Source organism: Mus pahari, chromosome 8 (genome assembly GCF_900095145.1).
Source record: "Mus pahari chromosome 8, PAHARI_EIJ_v1.1, whole genome shotgun sequence".
In the NCBI taxonomy this organism is placed as follows: domain Eukaryota; kingdom Metazoa; phylum Chordata; class Mammalia; order Rodentia; family Muridae; genus Mus; species Mus pahari.
Genome location: NC_034597.1, coordinates 15179090 through 15199089, shown reverse-complemented (window position 1 = coordinate 15199089; position 20000 = coordinate 15179090). Strand labels below are relative to the sequence as shown.

Genomic DNA, 20000 nt, shown 5'->3' with positions numbered 1-20000 from the left:
TACCTCTATGAGCTGTATTCAGTATCTTTGAGATCATGGGAGGCAGGCAGGAAAAAAACCAAACCAAACCGAACAGAACAGAACAAAACAAAACAACCCCCAAAACAGAAAGCAAGACCAGGATTCCGTGTGGCAGGCAGCTTGTTAGACAGCACTCTTTGGCTAGCTGCTGTGTCATTGACATTGGAATTGACATTGGAGCTTGATGGCCTTCCAGTGCTGTTTTCCCCCTTCAAAACAAACAAACAAACAAACAAAACAAAGACAAAAACCATTTAAAGGTTTGCCTTGAAAATGATCTCCATGAACCCACATAAAAAAAAAAAAAAAAATAAATAAATAAATAAATAAATAAATAAATAAAAAAAAAAAAAAAAAAAAAAAAAGAAGGAGCTGGTATCATGGGTTTATAATCCCAGTATGGGGGTGGGGGACAGGCAGAGCCTGGGGCTCACTGGTCTCCACAGCAAAGAATGCACAGGTGTACACAAACAGAGACAGAGAGAGACGGAGACAGAGAGACAGGAAGAAGAAACTAAAGGTTTCAAGCGTTTACTCATTTGCTGTTTCGTCACATTTAATTAAAGAATGTATCAAAGCATGTCACCTCTATCGAAGGTTCCTTCTGTGAGTATGGTATAAGGAAAAAAAGTAGCCTTATTGTGAGTGGATTAAAGTTACAGGACATAGGTGGCTTTTAGGAGTGATTTTGCCTTTCAAAAGCTTTGGATTCTCAACATGTTCTGCCTGGAGATTCCCCGTGAACTCTGAAACCCCCATGTGGAGGGTGTTAGCACTTAACCAACCGTCTCTCATGTATCTCCCCTAACCTCAGCCCTGCTTTTGAAATAAACCATCCCAACAGGAAATCATGGTGTGTATCTTTATGTCACCAACACCTTGCTCCTCCCAAACATTCAAAACTTCTAGACAATTATGGCAGAAGATGTCATGAGGTTATTTGTGAAGTCACATCAAAAGCCAGTGTATAAAAAAGGAGACCATCTCACCAGAGTAAGAGTCAGCCTGTGCTCCCCTCCCTGTGTCTCCCCTCCTGGGCTCCAAAGCTGCCTCTTCTTGTGTGAAATGCCAGTGCTCTGTATGGTGTTCTGTTTATAGTGGTTTGAACCTTTTTCTGCCCATGTCTGTCATTGCTGAAGTAACTCACCTCTCTCATATCGACTCTTACCCAGGAGCCGCACAGCAGACTCTTTGATGTAGGTCTTTTCTGCATGGCAGCCAAGACCACGTGTGGTTTTTCATTGCATGCTGCAACCTCACCCTTTGGGTTGTTGCCTCCAGGTTAACTAGATCCTCTCTCCCTGCACTGCCCATGCATGCGACATGCTTTCCCTGGTAGCTTTTTTCGAATGTCGTAAGCACTGGACGCATGCATGGAATTAAAGCAGCGAGCATTCCGACACACTGAAGAATTGGGATATGTGATTCCTCTTGGATATTCCTGTGAGCCTGCAAATTGTTGATATTCCCCAAAGTCACTTCTATGCCATGAGAACTCAAGACTAGAACATTGGGAAAGAGATAACTAAGTCTCATGTTAGCCTGGTGCCCACTATAAGGCTCATGGCCAGGGATTTAGAATCTAAGGTCCATGGCTAAGTAGCAGCTTACCTGATGGTCGGTTCTGTGCCTTCCCAACTTGGCATGAATGTGCTCAGAGTGCCCAGGAATCCCGCTACTTCTCGTGGCTTCCTGAACAATGTTTCCCACTTTGGTTTGCTTAGATCTGATAAATATATCAACTTAATAAAAACCACTGGTAAGATAAATTTCCCCAAGAAATACAATTATTTGCCTTGTACATAGCTTATTGTATCTAACAACACTAATTCAACTTTAAAATACATAAAAGGATAGTACTATAGAGGTTATTTATATTGACTGAAGCACATTGACACTACATTCAGCGTTATTGATTAATAACTGTCATCCTTTCTTCCCCGTTGCAACACACGTTTTACTATAGGGCCGGTGATGACTTTCTTTAAATGTGCTTTTAATTCTTTTTTATTGTTGTTATGAAATGTCTACTTTGTCATTCTGTCTTGTATTCTCTGGATGGGCTTTTGTAAAATCTAATCGCTAGGATCTTGCTGGATCTGTGGCTGGTGTTATTTCACAGGAGAAGGCATTTTAAGCCGCAGACACACTGGGCTGTGAACTGGGGAAAACAGAAAGTAGAGTGTCATCAGGCTCTGATAATCCCACAGTGGGAGGGGAAAGCCGCATAGTAGTAGCTTGCCGGTATACTTATACTAAATCTATGCAATTCGGCAGTTAAAATGAAACAAAGCTGAAGACCTCTTGCCTCTCCGCCCCTCCCCCCTTGAAGTTCAGTTTTCTTATATCTGGGGGTTTGGAAGAGTTAAGCCCCTTCTATCCTCTATTCTATTAGACACATGCTGTTCATGCCACTGAAGCGGGACTTTGCTTAGAATTTCAAACATGTTCTTTGGGTAACCACTGAAGAGGTCCTTTGAGTCTATTTTCCTTTCTGAAAGGAGCCTGGATGGAATTAGAGGACCACCCCGCTCAGTCAGGTGATGCTGACCCAGGAGTAGAAGCACTCATCTTAGCTGGGCGTGGTGGCTCACGCCTTTAATCCCAGCACTCGGGAGGCAGAGGCAGGCGGATTTCTGAGTTCGAGGCCAGCCTGGTCTACAAAGTGAGTTCCAGGACAGCCAGGGCTATACAGAGAAACCCTGTCTCGAAAAACCAAAACAAACAAACAACCACAAACAAACAAAAAAAGAAGCACTAATCTTTAGGAGAGCTTCTATCTAGGCCTCCTGGAAAGGAACCTGCGCTGGGGTCTCCTTGAGAGGCTCTTCAAAAAAGAAATATTCCCTTTGTTCCTGGAAACATGCAGCAGCACTTCCTGCTATAATGACAGGATGGCTGCAGAGAGACAGAGAGTGGGGGTGAGAGGATCCATTCACAGGGCAAAGGCACCCAGGGATCCTGAGAAATCAGACCTGGGGCTTCCTCAGACCAGGGCCACCACACTACTGTGCTTTCACAGGGATGCCAAAAACAACCCCAGGAGGGAACGCAGAGGCAGCAACAGCACTGCAAGGAGGAGCAGCAGGAAGAAGCTTGCTGCTTTTAGCTCAGAGTACCCCTCTCCAAAGCCCAGTGCACACCATCCTTCTAGATTGTGGTAAGAGCTCTCTCTATGGCCTGAAGAGATAAGATGAATTTTGATAAATAAAGGACTTCCAGTGTGAACCAGCAGCAAAGAGGAAAGAAAAAGAAATATGAAGGAAAAGAATTCTTCCCAGAGCAAAGACACTGATTCCACAAAGTAGATAAAAGAATATATACTTGGAATTATGCTTATATGAGTATAGGATTTAGTAAGGAATTCTCTTGGGTGAAGAGGACACTTTGATTCTGAATTTGTCCCACTGACTTTAGTTTTGTTGGTCTCGACTGCTCAGGTTGCCTTATGGCATTCTGAAGAAATCACTCCCCCTTCCTTGCAGTCAGCAGATTCATGACCGCTAATCAGCAACATCTCAGACTGTCCTTTTTGGCTGTGATGCTGCAGGCTCTGTGCAAAATTCCTAAATAGGAATACTTAACAAAACATCCATGCCTCTGCTGTCAGCCAAAGTCAGAGCTAACACAAGCTATTTTATTTCCTTGTGCAATAAAGGTATAATTGTTTTCTATGCTAGATGTCAATAAGACTGGTGCCAGGTCTCTCCCAATGTCTTAAGGAAAAAAAAAAAATCCCCAGTAACAAAACAACCTTAGGATACCAAAAACAAAGCTATCACCAGCCATTAGTGTCAAACAAAATTCATCCCAGGCTGGGTGTATGTGTTGCTGGTTATTGCTTTTTAGTCTTCAAGGAAAAGCAACAGATAAAAGAAAATGCTATTACCTGTGCCTGATGCTAGGACTCCTCAGCATTAAAGGGCTTTGTTGATGTCAATCGTGAGTGAACTGCTCTAGTATAGTTATGGTTGAGAGGCATCAGAATTGGAACTATGCTGTGTGTCAGTCAGTCAGTCAGTCAGTCAGTCAGTCAGCCAGCCAGTTAGCCAGTCAGCCAGTCAGCCAGTCAGCCAGTCAGCCAGTCAGCCAGTCAGCCAGTCAGCCAGTCAGCCAGTTAGCCAGTTAGCCAGTCAGCCAGTCAGCCAGTCAGTCAGTCAGTCAGTCAGCCAGCCAGCCAGTCAGTCAGTCAGCCAGCCAGTCAACCAGTCAACCAGTCAGTCAGTCAGTCAGTCAGTCAGTCAGCCAGTCAGCCAGTCAGCCAGTCAGCCAGTCAGCCAGACAGACAGACAGACAGCCAGTCAGTCAGCCAGCAAGTCAGTCAGTCAGTCAGTCAGTCAGTCAGTCAGTCAGTCAGTCAGCTCATTAGATGAGCTTCCAACGCTAAGTCCTTGCAGGTAAGATTAGAGTGAAGTGAAAGATGGTATCAAGGAGAGGGAAGAGGAAGTATGTAGCAAACCAGTGAATGACCACCATGTGTCGAAGTCTAACATGTGGAGAAGGCTCACTAAGAATTGTTTTGATCTCTGCCTACAATAACAGCTGGAAATCATAGTTATTTGAAAACTTACTATGTGACAAAATGCCAGCACACCTGGCCCTCCCAGGCTGCTTTTGGTGTGCAGACGGCTCATGCTTTCTCCTTCCAGGGCACTCTCCATTTCTATTCAAGTGTGATGCCCAGCTATCTTGAAACTCTTTTCGATTTCAGACTGTTTTCTTTATGAATGGTGATCCTGGATCATTGCTTAACAGTGTGCAGATGTAGCTGCCTATTGGTTATCACTGTTTAAATATGACTGCCTATGAACCTCTTAGTACATGTTTGAGATTTAGTGTCCTGAGAGAAGCCATGAGAGGAGAAAGCACAGCAAATCGATGAATCCTCTTGCCCCAGTCAAGGTACCTCTTGTCCAAGGAGCATGTTCTCAAGGGTTAGCACCATCCTCTAACCCACCCACCGTATGCCAGGCTCTGTGTATAAGTCCCCAGCTCTTTGTCTTGATCTGGGATTTTTTCCCTCTGCCTTTTGTTTCTACTAGTTGCCTTACCTAAGATATCCCATTCGGCAGATAGACCAAAGGTGGGGTTGGGGTTGGAGCAGAATATATGTCTGTGCTGAAGGGTCCTGGAAATGTATGTGCACGTGTCTTTTTTGTGCCCCCTACCCATACCTACATATGGCTTTTGAGCCATTCCCTTGAGGGGGCTCCCCACTTGTATCTGGAATGCACATCTGCATGAAGATGTCTTTAGTCTTAGTTAGATGATCTCTTTTATATCTCCCCTCTTCTAGACAGATGAGACTGCTAAAGGGGAGATGGCTAGAGCCCGTAGAGTTAGAGAAGTAGATGTCTAGAATGCATCCATTGTGACTTCACAGACAATTTAGTCAAAACTGCAGCAGGCAGCTCTTGTTTGGCAAGACTCTGTTTTTTTCTATGTAATGGCTTAGCTCTGATTTATTACATAAAAGTTGCTGGCAAATATGAACACTAATTCTACTCTGGTAACAACTGTGATTGAAATAATTGTAGTCTGTAGTCAAGCTAGAGAAAATAAGCATTAGTGGGTAGGTTGTCTTGGACATCATTCCAGGATTCCAACAGTGAAGAAATACATTTATGGGAGTCGAGCTAGAAGAGATTACTTAGGAAGGGTTTGGCTGGCTCATTCCTCTGCTTCTCTTCCGCATTAAGCCAACAGGACAAATAGAGCCAAAGACCTGGGAGGAAGAGCATCGAGCCTCCCGTGAGCCATTCATTAAAGTGACTCATGGCTTTCGCTGTCAAGAAATCTTGATTAATTATTTAGTATTTATGACACAGTATGGCTGTATGACTATCATTTCCCCATGCTCTTCTTTAATTTTATCCCAAATTAACATCTTGACATATAGAATCTCAGCATATGGTAGTGAGCTCTCCAATCAAGAGCTTACTGCAGGTCCTGTTGAGTATTTGAATCACATCGGTGTATTTTACAATGACTCACTAATGTAAACACTCGTGGAGAAATAGAGCATGAACATCACTAATGCTTTCAGTTTTGTTCTTTTGCATCATTGCCTTTGGGGGCATGTCCCATTGGCAGTTGCCACTGTCATCCCCACTGTTACAAGTATTATTGATTGAATAGACAGTCAGCCGATTTTCTCCTTATAGAAACCTTTAAATTTTCTCTCCTTCTCCCCAGTTTACAGACAAGAAGGTCAAGGCTTGGAGAGGTCATGCTACTTCTATAACACAATAGGTCATAGGTGACAGAGCTAGGATTTCAGGGTTTTGAGTCATCTTTCCAACTTCACACCAATTGCCCATTGCTGGTGAGGCTGACTTACAATGCCAGTGTTTTGCTTTTAAATGATTCGGGTTCATTTATGCATAAATGAAGGTAAATATAAACACAGATAAGATGCTCTTGTAGTTTGCTCTTATGTTACCAACCAAAACAAAGCTTTTGGAGGAAAGGGTTTGTTTCACCTTACAGATTATATTTCATCATGAAGGGAATCCAGGACAGGGGCTCAAACAGGAACCTGGAGGCAGGAACTGAAGTAGAGACCCACGGAGGAATGCAGCTTACTGGCTTGCTCCCCTTGGTTTGCTTATCAACCTTTCTTATATAGTTCAGGTCCACCTGCCAAGGGTTGACACTGCCTGTGATGGGCTGGGCTCTCCTATATAAATGAGTAATTTAGAAATGCCTCCATGACATACCCTTTGGCCAGTCCGATGGAGGCAGTCCCTCCATTAAGATTCTCCTCCCAGATACATCTATGTTTGTATTAAGTTGACAGAAACTACCCAGAATAGATACTGAATTCTTTTTTAGAGTGAATTTAAAAGGCTCTGTAAGAGAGTAGCAAGGCGTTTAATCACCTGAGTTTTGTGATAACAAGTTATCTGTGTGTTTCGTTGAGAAATCCAATGTGTAAGGAACTGACATGTTTTGTCTCTTTATCAGCAATCTGTGTCATTTTCTTTGTCTCCTAGAAGAATGCTTTATTCTTAGGACTAATTACTAAGGTAGACACCCTATGCCATACAAATGCTCTGAGATCCACTGCAGTCATTGTTCTTCAAAGCTCAAGATTACAGAGCACACAAGGACTCAACAGAGCAAGGAGGGTTCACATAGCTCCCCTCTAGCCATCCCTGTTCATCTCAGCACAGTCTGGATGATCTATGTGTTTATTGCTATTGAATCCCATTTTATCATTGAGCACAGGCATAATTAAAAGCTGTTGTCAGGAAGATGAATAAATTATCGACACAAATCATAGCAAAGGACTTCCCGACAAAGCCATTTAACAAGTGAGCTTAGATCCATACTGTAGAGTGTTTTCTATTTACATTAAAACAAGTGCATTGTCCTTTAAGAAAAGTGCAAAGCAGATGCAATGTCTTAAGAAAATGCTTCAAGATTAAATGAAGAGTTTATTTGATGCAATTATCATTGGCTTTGATCAAGTATTGATTACAGCCCATCTGTCAAAGAGAATGGTGTAGAAGACACCTTCCTTAAAGATGTTCTTGGATGAAGTCCTAATATCAGTAGATAGAAGAGACTTGATTCTGTGTGCTAAGAAAGAAATATAAACTATACTACTTACCAAATGTATGCCCCACCCTGATATTAGAAAGGTAAACCTTTTTATTTTAGATACAATACTTTTACTTTATGTGTCTGGATATGTTGCCTGAGTGTATGTCTGTGCCCCACATGTGTGCATGTGGTGCTGGCGAAGCCCAGAGAAAGGCTCAATCCTCTGGGACTGGAGTTACGGGCAGTTGTTAACTACCATGTAGGTTCTGAGAACTGAACCCCTGTCTCCCGAGACAGCAACAAGTGCAGTTAACTGCTAAGTCATCTCTCTAGCACGGAAAGATAAACTCTTAAGTATATAACTCTGAGCAGGTGCTTAAAGGGGGGTACTAAGAAAAGTAAAAATGACACAAAGACAGATAGAATTTGAGTTGTTCCAGGACCTGGGATGCTGTCCGGTGTAGAAGGTAACGGTCCACATAGAGATGTAAGATGTCTCAATAATTAATTAGCATCCAGTCACTCAAACTAGTTCTATTATTCTTATGAGTTCACATGATATTTTTGAATATCTGAAGATACGTGAATAATATCACTGATTATAGGTTGGGATGCATTGCAAAGACTTCTTTCTCTTTTAAAATTAATATAGTCTGGATAGTCAGGTACATTTTATCTTCATTAGTACACAGGTAGAGTGAAGCACTCATCTTGACCAAAATATCCAGACATCACCAAGCTAAGACTTCACATTAGTGAGTTTTATACTCTCCAGTGGCTATAGATGAGTTCTATAATCTATGTCTAAATGTTTTCATCTTTTTTTTTTACTTTGATTCATAAAAATGGCATACAAAGTTTATTAACCCTCCAGTCTATAGTTAGGAAGGAGCATTGAAGAGTTCAAATATCATCAGGTTTTATGAGATTTTGGACATAGTTTAGACAGGCCAGCTTCCTATAGATTCTCCCAAATATCCCCTCAAACACATGACGTCTTACCCTATGGCAGTCTGACCTCAGCAGTCCATCAGTCCCCCCGACCCCTTGTTTTCACATGAGCCTCTTGAAATGCTCTGCTGATACTGGATTCCATGTCTTTCACACTTTCCTGTCTAAGGAGACGTGACAGGCCTTCTGGAAAGGTAGCAATGATTTTACAATAAAGTTCTTGATCTTCATCCCAACTTAACCCCTTAGTTATGTGAACTTGGGTAGATATTGGACTCTCTGATTTTCTGCTTTTAAATCAAAGAATCTTAGCAAAATACATATTTTATCTAATCCTTTTATAAGGATCCTATTCATTAATATTATGTAAATGCTATACAGTTGAGTCAAAGAAGACTTGAGTATGAACTGAATGAGGCACTTTCTGATCTAGAGCTGTATAAATTCACCTGTGCGAGCCTGGAGAGAGAACACTGTGGTTTGGGGCACTGGTTACTTTTCCAGAGGGGTTCAATTTCTAGCACCCACAAGGCAGCTAATAACTATCTGTGATTCTAGTTTCAGGAGAGCTGAGCCCATCTTCAGGCCTTTACAGGCAAAGGGTGCACATGGTGCACAGATATATGTATGTAGGCAAGCTACCCATCTGCAAAATAAATGTGAATAAAAAAACTTAAAGCATATGTATGTTCCAACATCCATTAAAAAAATAAAGAAACTCATAGACGAAAGAAGATCTACAAAGATATACAAGTTGTCTGATGAGTCCAGGTTTTAGGACTTCAGAAAGCTGTCTGAAGTCTGAACACAGAGATAAGAGCACTTGAAGAAGTCACAGCACAAGCCAAGATTTAGAGTTAGCAATATTCAGGTCTCATTCCTGAAGGAACAAAGGCACCACACCAGCCTTAGGTAACAAAGACTTTCACCCAAAGCAAGTAGCAGAAAATAATTACATCGAAAACTCTTGAATGAAGCAGGTTTTGGAGTTTCTTCTCAGCTGGGCACCGAGTTGATACTTGAAACAGAAGGGTCCCTTAATGCTCCATGAATGACATCTTTTAATTAGATTAAAATAGCAACATTACAGAGGTAAGCCAGAGGAGTAGAATCTGCCATCATTAAGTTTATTGAATGGACTCATATCCACAGTGCTCTGAATCTGACCTCCGGTGGTCTATAATCCTGGTGGGGATTGAGAGGGCACCATTCAATTTTCAAAAGGACTAGTCTTCAAGAATGGGGAGAATTTGAATGATAGAAATTATTGTACAAAGGGCAACTTTGTTTCTTGACCAGTCCCTTCCCTATTATATTAACTGGAATGCTTGTTGTTGTATTTCAAAGCTGCTTAGCATTTCCTTATTGCCTGCAAACTACTGTCCCCTGCACCTCCCTCCCCCATCCAGTTCTCATCATTTCCCATATAATCTAGAACTGAGAATGTACTCAGTGGGTACTCTCTGATTGTTAATTAAATGCCTACTGCCAAAGCCTGTAAGGTGGTGTTGTAATTATGTCCCTGTATGTTTTTAATTCTTTCCCTCTTATCCATATCTGAAACTGAAAATATCTGTTCAAAGCCTTGGTCTTAGCAATTAGTTAAGTGGTATGCAGCTGGTTATCTGAGGACAGGCTCAAACACTTAGTCATCTCTGTTCAGGGTTGAATGGGAATCTTCTTGAGCAATGGCACCCATAGCTAGTGCACAGTTGCTAGAAAATTCTTCAGAAGTAGTAGTTCTCATAGTGGGGTCCCTGGACAAGAACATCAGTGGAATTTGGAAGATTGAGAGAAAAGCAAAACCCTATATCCCTAATCCAGATTAGTAAATCAGAAACTCTGGAGCTGAGGCCTAGCAAGCTTTGGCAAAGTTCTCCGGGTGTAAGCCAAAGTTTGAGAACCACAGTCTGAGAGAAATATCTTCATGGAGTTGGACAGTCAACAGCAGGAGGTAGAGAAACAAGAATTCAGGAATGTGAGGGTAAGTATGGATGCTTAGGAAAAGAGTCAGTGTGTCTCTCTGGGAGATGATACAGGATTAGAAAAGATGGGCATTGGGGGGAGGGCAGGAAAGCCTTGCCTTGAGTTTTGAAAAGTTTCAAAGCCAATTCCAGAAAGTTCTATCAAATCCTCATGCTCAAGGTCAGTTACAGGAGATATCATTGTTTAGTAGATGGAGGTGTCTCCTCCAGAGACAACTCTGTGTTAAACATGTACTTCCAAGAAGTTCATAGTCCAGCCAATGTCCTATATTGCACATGTTCCATCAGAAGGAACAGATCGTGGGGAATCCTTGGAAAGATCCTCAATCTTAGATTATTGTTCAACACACTAAGTGTTCCCAAGGCTTCAATGTCATAGCCAATCTGTATAGACATTAGGAACTTAGGAATGAAAAGTCTATGAGCTACCAAGACTTATATCCTCAACTTACCCAGTCACTCGTCAGGCAGGAATGAGTTAGGTTTGGCCTGATTGCTCCTATGAGAGTTAGAACTGGTGTCTTTCAGTCCTTAACCCTATTCCCTACCCCCAGTTGGCATTGTATGTTCACCTAAAACCTTCTCTGATGTGGGCCTGCCTCATCAGAATGGCAACCTAAATTTAAGAATGTGACTCAGAGTCATTTTCTTTTGTAGTTTTAAATAGAAGTTCCATTTCCCCACTGCCATCTGCGGATGTAGACAAGGAAACTCTGATGCTTCACACAAGTCAGAAGAGGCGCTTCCATTTCAGCTTGCTCCTGCAATGAGTATTAATCACTAAGAGAAAGTCTCATGGGGAGAAAAAATAAATCCTGATAAGCCAACCTTTTGGTTGTTGAGTTATGGATTCTCTCTCTCTCTTTTTTTTTTTAAAGATCAATGAACGCCATGGTTTGTTTCCTTTTGGGGAATGAAATAATGGGGCTTTGGCACCTCTACCCTGTGGTCTCTGATTGTGTGAGAGCATAAACTGTAAGCACTCAGAGGATTTATCTCAGAAGGGATCCTGACAAATAGTTCTGTTGGCAGCTGAGAAACCATGCAGGGTGTTGTTCCTGGCACTCCCATGGCCAGGAGAAGTTGATGAAATGGATGTAAAGTATATTCTCAGAGTGCTCTGGTCCCACCTGGGTCTGAGGCTCAGTTCAGCTTTTGTCTAAGAATTTTCCTCCTCTTGCCTCTCATCCCAAGCATACCCATAGCTCAGGGTGTGTTCCCGTTACTTTGTGCCTTAGCCAGAGGAGCAGCCATTCAAAACTGCCACATGACTTCTATTTTACTGTTTGAGTTCAAAGTATAGAGCTCAGTGAATGGTTAAGTGGGTGATAATTACGTCAGTTCTAAGATTGTAAATAATCAGTGGCAAGGTCTATTATATTTTCTCTATTATTTTATGTGAAGGGGGTTCAGGGGTGTTCAAGTATGGGTTTCAATATGGCACCTTTTAGATTAAAGCCTTTTCATTGTTGTACTTAAACACTGGACAATATGAGAAGGACCAGAACAAAAGATGTGACCAGGAAATCAAGGATGGATGAAGAAGAGTTGCTTACACTTTTTTGAATATCTCATCCCACTTAAGTTGAACAAAAATAACCTCAGTGACACTAAACTATCATCTCTCTACCATAGTCCAGAAAAAAAAATCTTCCAAGGAAATCTTCAAACAAACCAAAAACTCATGGAATGAATAGGGCCTGGAGCAGTCATGAGACCCCTCAGATGTCACCAATGTCTATATCAGTGACTATTGGCAAGGCAGTATTGAGCCTATTGCTTGGCCTTAGACAAGCAATCATAGATTTTCCTTGATGAATTTGGACCCAAGGTTTTCCTTTGGTTCCCTATGTACAACAAAATAGTGAATATATACTGTTAGTGCAGATGCCAACTTCCTGCTGTCACAATCCAGCACATGAGTGCAATGCTTGTCTGCAAATCTCTCACATGTTCATGCACTTATTCCCTTACATGCGTACACACACGCACACACACACACACACACACACACACACACACACACCACTTAATTTTCAGCACACTGTCCACTCAAGGTTCTCGAGATCTGTAGTAGCTCTTACCCTGTCAACCTTCAGGCATATCTGTACTCTTACTATTTACAAACCCCACTATAGCTTAAGAATCTTAGACCTGTCCCTTGTTGACTGCAGGCCCTTGTTTTCACTTAAATGCATGCTTGTGGTGGTGGTGTGTGTGTGTGTAGGGGGGTGCAAGCTAAGTACAAGGGTAGGCTGCTTTGTGTAAGCTTTTGTTCCTGCCTCTTTTCAGCACTAGACTAACCAGATTCCATTCTGTCTCTCCCTTCACTTTCCTGCCTTAGTGAGAACTCGGCAGTTGTCATTTCCTTTGTAAAAAGAACCGTGTTCTGTTGCTTTTGTTCAGTGTGCTTACTTTGTAAATGCAAGAATAGGTTATTCTTCCTTTGTGTGTGGAGGGTTAACACATATGGGGGGGGGGTTGGGACACGACAGACGGCATGTTTGATTTGTAATCCCTGTGAAGAATGGAGAAAGCCAGTGCATGTCACTTGACTGGAGGTTCCCATAGACTGCCCTACTGTGCCTCTGAGTAGGCCCTGCATTCCCAGGCTGCACTGACTCCTGCCTGTTGAACATCCAAGCATTATCCTTTGTAAGGTACAACTATACTAACTGGTATCCAAATGCAGTGATTTCTAAAGTGGCCTTGCTGCTCAGCAATCTTTCCTGATGTACCTCTCCGGCTCCCTCTCTCCTAGGGGGAGAGGTCCATGTTGCTTCCCATCTGAAGAAGGATTTGGGGATCTCTCCGTACTCCCTCCCTTTTGCTTCCCTCGCTGTCTTCTATTCCTGGCCCGGGTGCTTCCATTTGCTTGCAGACAGCAGTCTACTGGAATTTCTTCTATAGCTCTGAGGAGTCTGTAAGACTTTGCTGCTTCCCACCTAGTCCAAACTTTCCGACTACTCACGTACTGATTCTCTGGTCAGTTTGCAGTGGGAAATCTTATGGAAGCCACATACCAGTTTGTATAGTAGTACTCTTTGGAACTGCCTACTCTTGAACAAAGTAGAGTGCTAGGGGTGCGCATTTGGCTGCTCGGCACACACATGAAGCCCATTAACCTGCATGCCAACGACAACAACAAACAAAATTAACCCTTAGAGTACTGCTTTCATACATTAATTTGTGGTTTCTGAATCGTACTGTTGAACATTGCTTTCTTCTCCAGTGCAGAGTACCACACAGGAAGTCCATTCTTAGTTCAGCCAGGACAGTAACCAGGATCCTCTCCTCCAAGGCTTTCTTGAGCTGTTCCTGGGTTCTTTATGAATATACTAACAGTTTTTAGAAGATCCAGATGTGGGTGCTGGAAAATGGGCTCCACTTCTAATGGGCTGGAGGACATAGGGTCTGTTATTTTAGCCTTGATAAGAGTCCTTTTTAATTGATGATATCAGTTCTTTAAGGGTTAATATGAAATCAAGAAATTTGGTAATCCTTCCTGCTTGTCCTTCCTCCAAGGTGTCTGCATGATCCTCTTTAGAATCTTAGATCAACTCCTGAATGATGATGAAAAACAGTATACAAAATTGTCACCAACCCCCAAAGCAAAGAAAAGAACAAACACTGAATGGTTGAATGGAGAGCCCTTTGGCAATGCTTGCTTGATGGTCACAAGGGGTAGAAAGACCAAATGTTGTATTCAGCGAACATTCATTTTGTCCTCTACCCCACACACCGTTTCCTGGCATTGTGGAAGCTGTGGTGATATTTTCTTTGCCTTTTATTTACCTCTTGCTTTTTCTTCTTCCTGTCTAATAGCCCAATAGAATCCTGCCAGAATTTCTACAAAGATTTCACATTACAGATCGACATGGCTTTCAACGTGTTCTTCCTCCTCTACTTTGGCTTGCGGGTAAGTTTGGCAGCATCTTCCAGTAGTACCACAGTGGGGCATGAGAATCCTAAACTCATGGATAACCCTCCACCCATGACTGCTTTCCTAGGCAAGGTGAAGCCTGGGGTCTCCGTGGTGGACAACAGGCCTGTGTTCTAGTTTGGGGTCTGTGTACAAGCTCTACTCGGCTGAGAGCTTTCTGAAACATGGGTTTATTTTGGTTCAAGAAAGGGTTTGAAGCAATGGTACGCTGACTCATTGCTTCTGGGTCCTCTATTCAAACATGAATGTGTTTTTTTCTATTACAAAGTACACTGAAAAACACTTGAGCTCACAAATGTATATTTAGCAGTGTGGAGACTGCAATTATCAGGGTTAACCAGGAGTGAAGGCTGGTGGGATGTGAGGGTCAAGGAGGAATGAAGGCTGGTGGGATCAGGGAGTTTATACTACATTAGGCTTATGGAGATTTTTGTGCAAAATTTGAATTGTGCACATGAATGTGAGTGCACATATGTGTGCTTTATTCATAGTTAGATTTGTATCAGAAAGGCCAAGAAGCTGGGATGGCTAAAACCTCCTCTATGCAGCTGTTGGAAACCACAGAAAATCACATCGCCTGATCATTCCCTAAGGCTAATGTGGCATATAGCCATTTCCTACAAAAGGCTGTGAATTCTCCAAATCAAGATAGGGATTGATGTACAGGACAGCATGAGATTAGGTGAAGAGCAGAGTGTCGCCCCGCAGACCCCATAGAAACCCAACGTTTATCCTATGACAAAAGGACATACATTAAATGCTGACACCATGCTTCTCATTTTTGTTTTTCTGTCTTATTTTCTCTTCCCCTCCAGTTTATTGCAGCCAATGATAAGCTGTGGTTCTGGCTGGAAGTGAATTCAGTAGTGGATTTCTTCACAGTCCCTCCTGTGTTTGTGTCTGTGTACTTAAACAGAAGTTGGCTTGGTAAGTCAGCCTCTTTTGCCTTTTTACTGGCTCTTAAGCGGGATGGAGGAAGGATATAGAGGGTCCAGGGAGGATTCTTGTGCTGGTCTGTGGCTATGTATAGGTAGTTTTGCGTGTGGCCATGGATGGTGCTCTTGGGGTGTCAGATGGTGACAGCCCAGGAGAATCTGTGGAGGTAGAGCTTTAGACAGTATAGATTCATCATTGTTTAAGTCCTGTGGTCATCACTGTCACAGCTGGGACTTCTGCAGTTCACTCTTCTGTCACTTGTCATTCAGGAATTAAGAGTCAGGACTGTTTAAAGAAGCCCATGGGAACAAGACCCACCTTCAGAGTGGCAGGATCTGGTGCCCCAGAAGACCCACCTGCCACACTTAGGCTTTATTTATAGTTACAGTTTCTGGGATAAGCCGTGCAAGATGAAACATCTCAAGTGGAATCACGGGCTACTCCACTCCCTTGCTGGGAGAATGTTCCTTGGTGCTTGGCTTGGCAGGTCACTTCCTGAATTAAGACCAGCACAGTAAAACAATTCTTCATGAAAACTAACCAGCTCTGAGAAAGATTACATTGACAGCTCCCAGTTCCTCTTTGATGCTGTGTCTAAGTTGTAATTAACATGAAAACATGTTTTGCTTCCATTAGTTAACTGAGGATTGGAGAACTTACTGAGAATTTCCTCTGTCTTTACTTGTAGGCTTGTTTTTTTTTATTTTGGTTTGGTTTGGCCTTTTTTTTTTTTTTTTTTTTTTTTTTTTTGTCATGAGGGACAACTTCATATTTTTCATACCAAAAATATGCATGTCTAACCATTAAAAACTTTCAACTACCAACAAAGAAAGCAGCAGTAGGCCATCTCTTCTCCTTTGGTTCTCCATGAGTCCCCAGCCCCCACCCTGAGATGCCGACTATTAACACACCTTTCTGCAAACTCACCTCGCCCCATGCATAAGTAAATGGATGTGCACTTATGGCCACACATTAGAGGGGTACTGATGTTCCTATGAGAAATTGTTTCAAATACCCACATTCCACTGCAATTTAGCTCTTATAGTAACACATGGCAGACATCCCAACAGCACCATAATAAGGTAAATTTGATAGCCATTTTGGAAAATTTCCGTTCTCTGCTTGTTGTGTACTGGGCCTCGCTCTAGGTCCCTAATGGATCACCTGGATGCTTTGTTTGCTAGTCTGAATATTTTCATAAACACTGTCATCCATGTATTTGTGAAATTCCATTCCTATAGATATTTCCATATTACCAGAAAAGGCATTGCCAAGTAAAAGAGCATGAATAATTTATTTTGCAGACATTGTTAGATAATGTTCTAAAAATGTTGTGTGAAGATGTACTTGCATCCTGCAAAGCCCTGGGTTTTAAAACAACTGTCATATATTTAGAACATAAGCATCTCTAATATATAACATACAGTGGTCACCTACACACTCTTGGATGCCTATGTGTAAGTGCACCTGTGTGTGTGTGCATATCCTCAGTTAGATGCCACCTACCCCCAGATTTCTCATTCAAACCATATTTACTTATTGCTGAGGGGGAAAGTTTGCTTCTTGGTTCTGAGATGTGCTCGCTGAGAATGGTCAGTATGTCCAGATCATGAGAGCCACATGCAAATCCCTGTCCTGAGTAGGTCCATGGGCTGGCGCATCCCAGCCTTCTCAGCTGAGCTGATGATTGGCCTTGTGACCTGGGTCTCTTGTTCTCTACTCAGTCTGTGAAGTACATTGACAGAGTGCCACCTTATAATTCTGAGAAGGGCAGGAACGAAGGAACCATAGAAATCAATAAATGATGCAGCCTCGTGGGAAGCATCAATGTTGAAACTGAAAACAGAACAACGGCATGCCGGACTATAAAATTAATAATATTAACAACAACAATAATAGTAACAACAACAACCCAACCAAAACAATCAAAAGAACCTGTCCACTCCTGCAGGAAAAAACATTTAATAAGATGCCTTTGATTCTTAGTAACTGCCCTTGGATGGAGTCCCAAACCTTCCTGCCTATTAAAGAAGAGTCATTTTAGTCAAAAGCTAAGAGGTTCCTCTGTCTGATTTAATACATAGGTTATCACCCTGAGAAACAGGCATTGTACTCATGAGCCACCACAGAAACTAGTGAACGTTCTCAGGAAACAGTCCTACAAAGATGAAAAGGCCCATTAGGTGTGAACATTTGGGGCAGCCTTTCCCTTACCCTGGAAAATGGAGGTATACTGCCTTCACACTGGCTAGGCTTTGGGATAAGATACGAGAAGGAAGACTACTGAAGTGCTGCACAAAGTTTTGAGGGTGGGGGGCATGGTATTGCTGGCACCATGGTGATTGAAAACCTGAGTGAACGCCAGGGGCCTGGTCTGTATCTTGTACAATGCACAACGAAGGCCATGTTGCCATTCTCATTCTCAGCACAGCATTGCATATTATATAATAAAGCACATAGGTCACTTATATATGTCAGTTTAAGACACTCAGTCATACAGCCAACATAACAATGGTGAGTATTCAAACGTTTCAGTAATGGGTCCCCCATTCGATCTGTTACCTAAACCACCTCAATCTTCAGATCAAACCTGTGAGGTAGGAATTGTTAATTACTTCATGTTTCCAGACCAGGCACCTGAAGCTCAGAGAGGCTGACTCTCTTGTCCAAGTTCACACAGCCTGTCTGGACAATTTCCCCCAGTCTGACATGATTTCTGCACTCTTTTGCTGACCTTGAGCTTCTGACCTTCACCTTGGAAGATTGGGAGTTTTGAGGACCGATTTGGGAAAGGCTGCACTCACTCCACTGCTTGGTGTTGGCATCCCTCCATCCCTACTTATTCCTCTCGCAACGCTTTGCTTGGGGCCAGAAGAGGAGGAAGTGATCTTATTTAAGAGTGCATACTCGTATAGCTCTTCTCTCGCACTCCTCCTTTGCCACCTCCAGTTTCTAGAAATGCCACCAGGACCGGAGAAGCATACAGAGGTGGCACGGTGTCTCCCAAGTTTCAGGGCTCTTCGTCAGCTTGTAGATCTTGCAGAGGACTGAGGGCTTCCATGTGATCTCACTCAGCAGAGAGAAGTAGATCGGAACCCAGCTCAATTAGCTCTTCCTCAGCCACTGGCCCACGGGTCCCTTGATGCAAGATCACACTTACATGTCTCCAGTCCTGCTTTCTTAGTATTATCCCCTATAAAAGGTTAGTAACAAGGGCAGCTCCCTCACAGGGTGACAACTGGGCTCTTGTGTGGTAGTTACATACTAAGAATATAGTGCAAACTTTGCTAGCAGGGCAATAGCTTTCCCAGCCTCATTCTCTAACTTGTCCTCCATACTTTTAAAGTACCAAAGAATCATACAGAGCAGAATGGGGCCCCACGAAAGGCAGCAGGATGGGACAGCAGCTATGTCTGCAGATGGCAAGGCCCTGCTTGTTTTAATTCCCATTCCTACACATGCGCTCATTCCTTCACAAAATCCTCACCCCAACCACTAAAATAAGTGCGCCCTGAAATGAGAGGAGGATTTTATTCTGAGATATGAACAATACGCTCATCTGTCTGTTCTTTTAGAAACTCTACCCCCAGGCGCGGTCAGCCATGCCACCTTTGTGCGTGTAGATGTTTGTGTGGAAAGTCATCTCCCGTGGTTAGAGGAATGGAACAGGAGAAGCTTACTCACTGACCAGTTGCCTGATGTGCTTTTTATTATCTTCGTGCTAGAGTTGAAACCCTGGGCCTTGTCTATGCTGGACAAGTGCTTCCTTGCCGAGTCACAGTTATGGCCCTGCCTAACCAATTTTTATTGAGCATGTATTATGTGCTTAGCACTGGCTTATGAGTATCACATGAACAGCCTCCCTCTTTTTTAGCTGTGCCATGTTTTTAAACAGATTTTATCCATATTCTCTGACAGAATGAGGAACATGATTGGGGCCACCAATGAATGGAACTGTAAGTGGGAAACTATACCTGTGTCTTATCCATTCTAGATCCAACAGTAGACCTTAACACCTTCAACAAATTTCACCAGAAAACAGAACACTCTAGTATGAAATAGAAAAATGACCTAGTAGCCAGACATAGGGGAAAACAACAACTACAACACAGAAATTGAGGATATTGACTTAAAAATATATGACTTTGTATTCTTTGTGTGTGTGTGTGTGTGTGTGTGTGTGTGTGTGTGTGTGTGTGCACATTCCAGAAAACAAGAACAACAGGACAAAATAAGACAAAACTTAGTTCCTGTTTGAGACTGAGGTTCAATCTTATTTTGGAAGCAAGATAAACAGACAAGAAATGGCAGTAGGTAACATTGCCTACTATATAATTAAGTTCAGAATTACCAAACACAGCAGAAAGCATGGCGGGGGGGGGGAAAGGCCCTTGGTCTTGCGAAGATTATATGCCCCAGTACAGCAGAATGCCAGGGCCAGGAAGCAGGAGTGGGTGGGTTGGAAAGCATGGCGGGGGGGGGGGGGGATAGGAGACTTTCAGGATAGCATTTGAAATATAAATGAAAGAAATATCTAATAAAAAAGAGTGTTAGTGGTCATGGTTCTTCTTCAGGTCAATAGAAACTCAAACAAAAGCACATGGTGTTGCCAATTT

The 20000-nt window shown here is 42.6% G+C and overlaps 1 protein-coding gene across 36 annotated transcripts in view; it reads left to right on the top strand.

The window, feature by feature from the left end:
• Kcnma1 (potassium calcium-activated channel subfamily M alpha 1) overlaps positions 1–20000 on the top strand; it is a 710028-nt gene that overhangs the window by 400239 nt on the left and 289789 nt on the right. For all 36 annotated transcript variants that reach the window (XM_021202810.2, XM_021202821.2, XM_021202818.2 and 33 more), the window contains exons 4-5: positions 14331–14424; positions 15264–15375. In XM_021202810.2, the coding sequence (XP_021058469.1) occupies positions 14331–14424; positions 15264–15375 (206 nt within the window). The remainder of the gene's footprint in view (positions 1–14330; positions 14425–15263; positions 15376–20000) is intronic.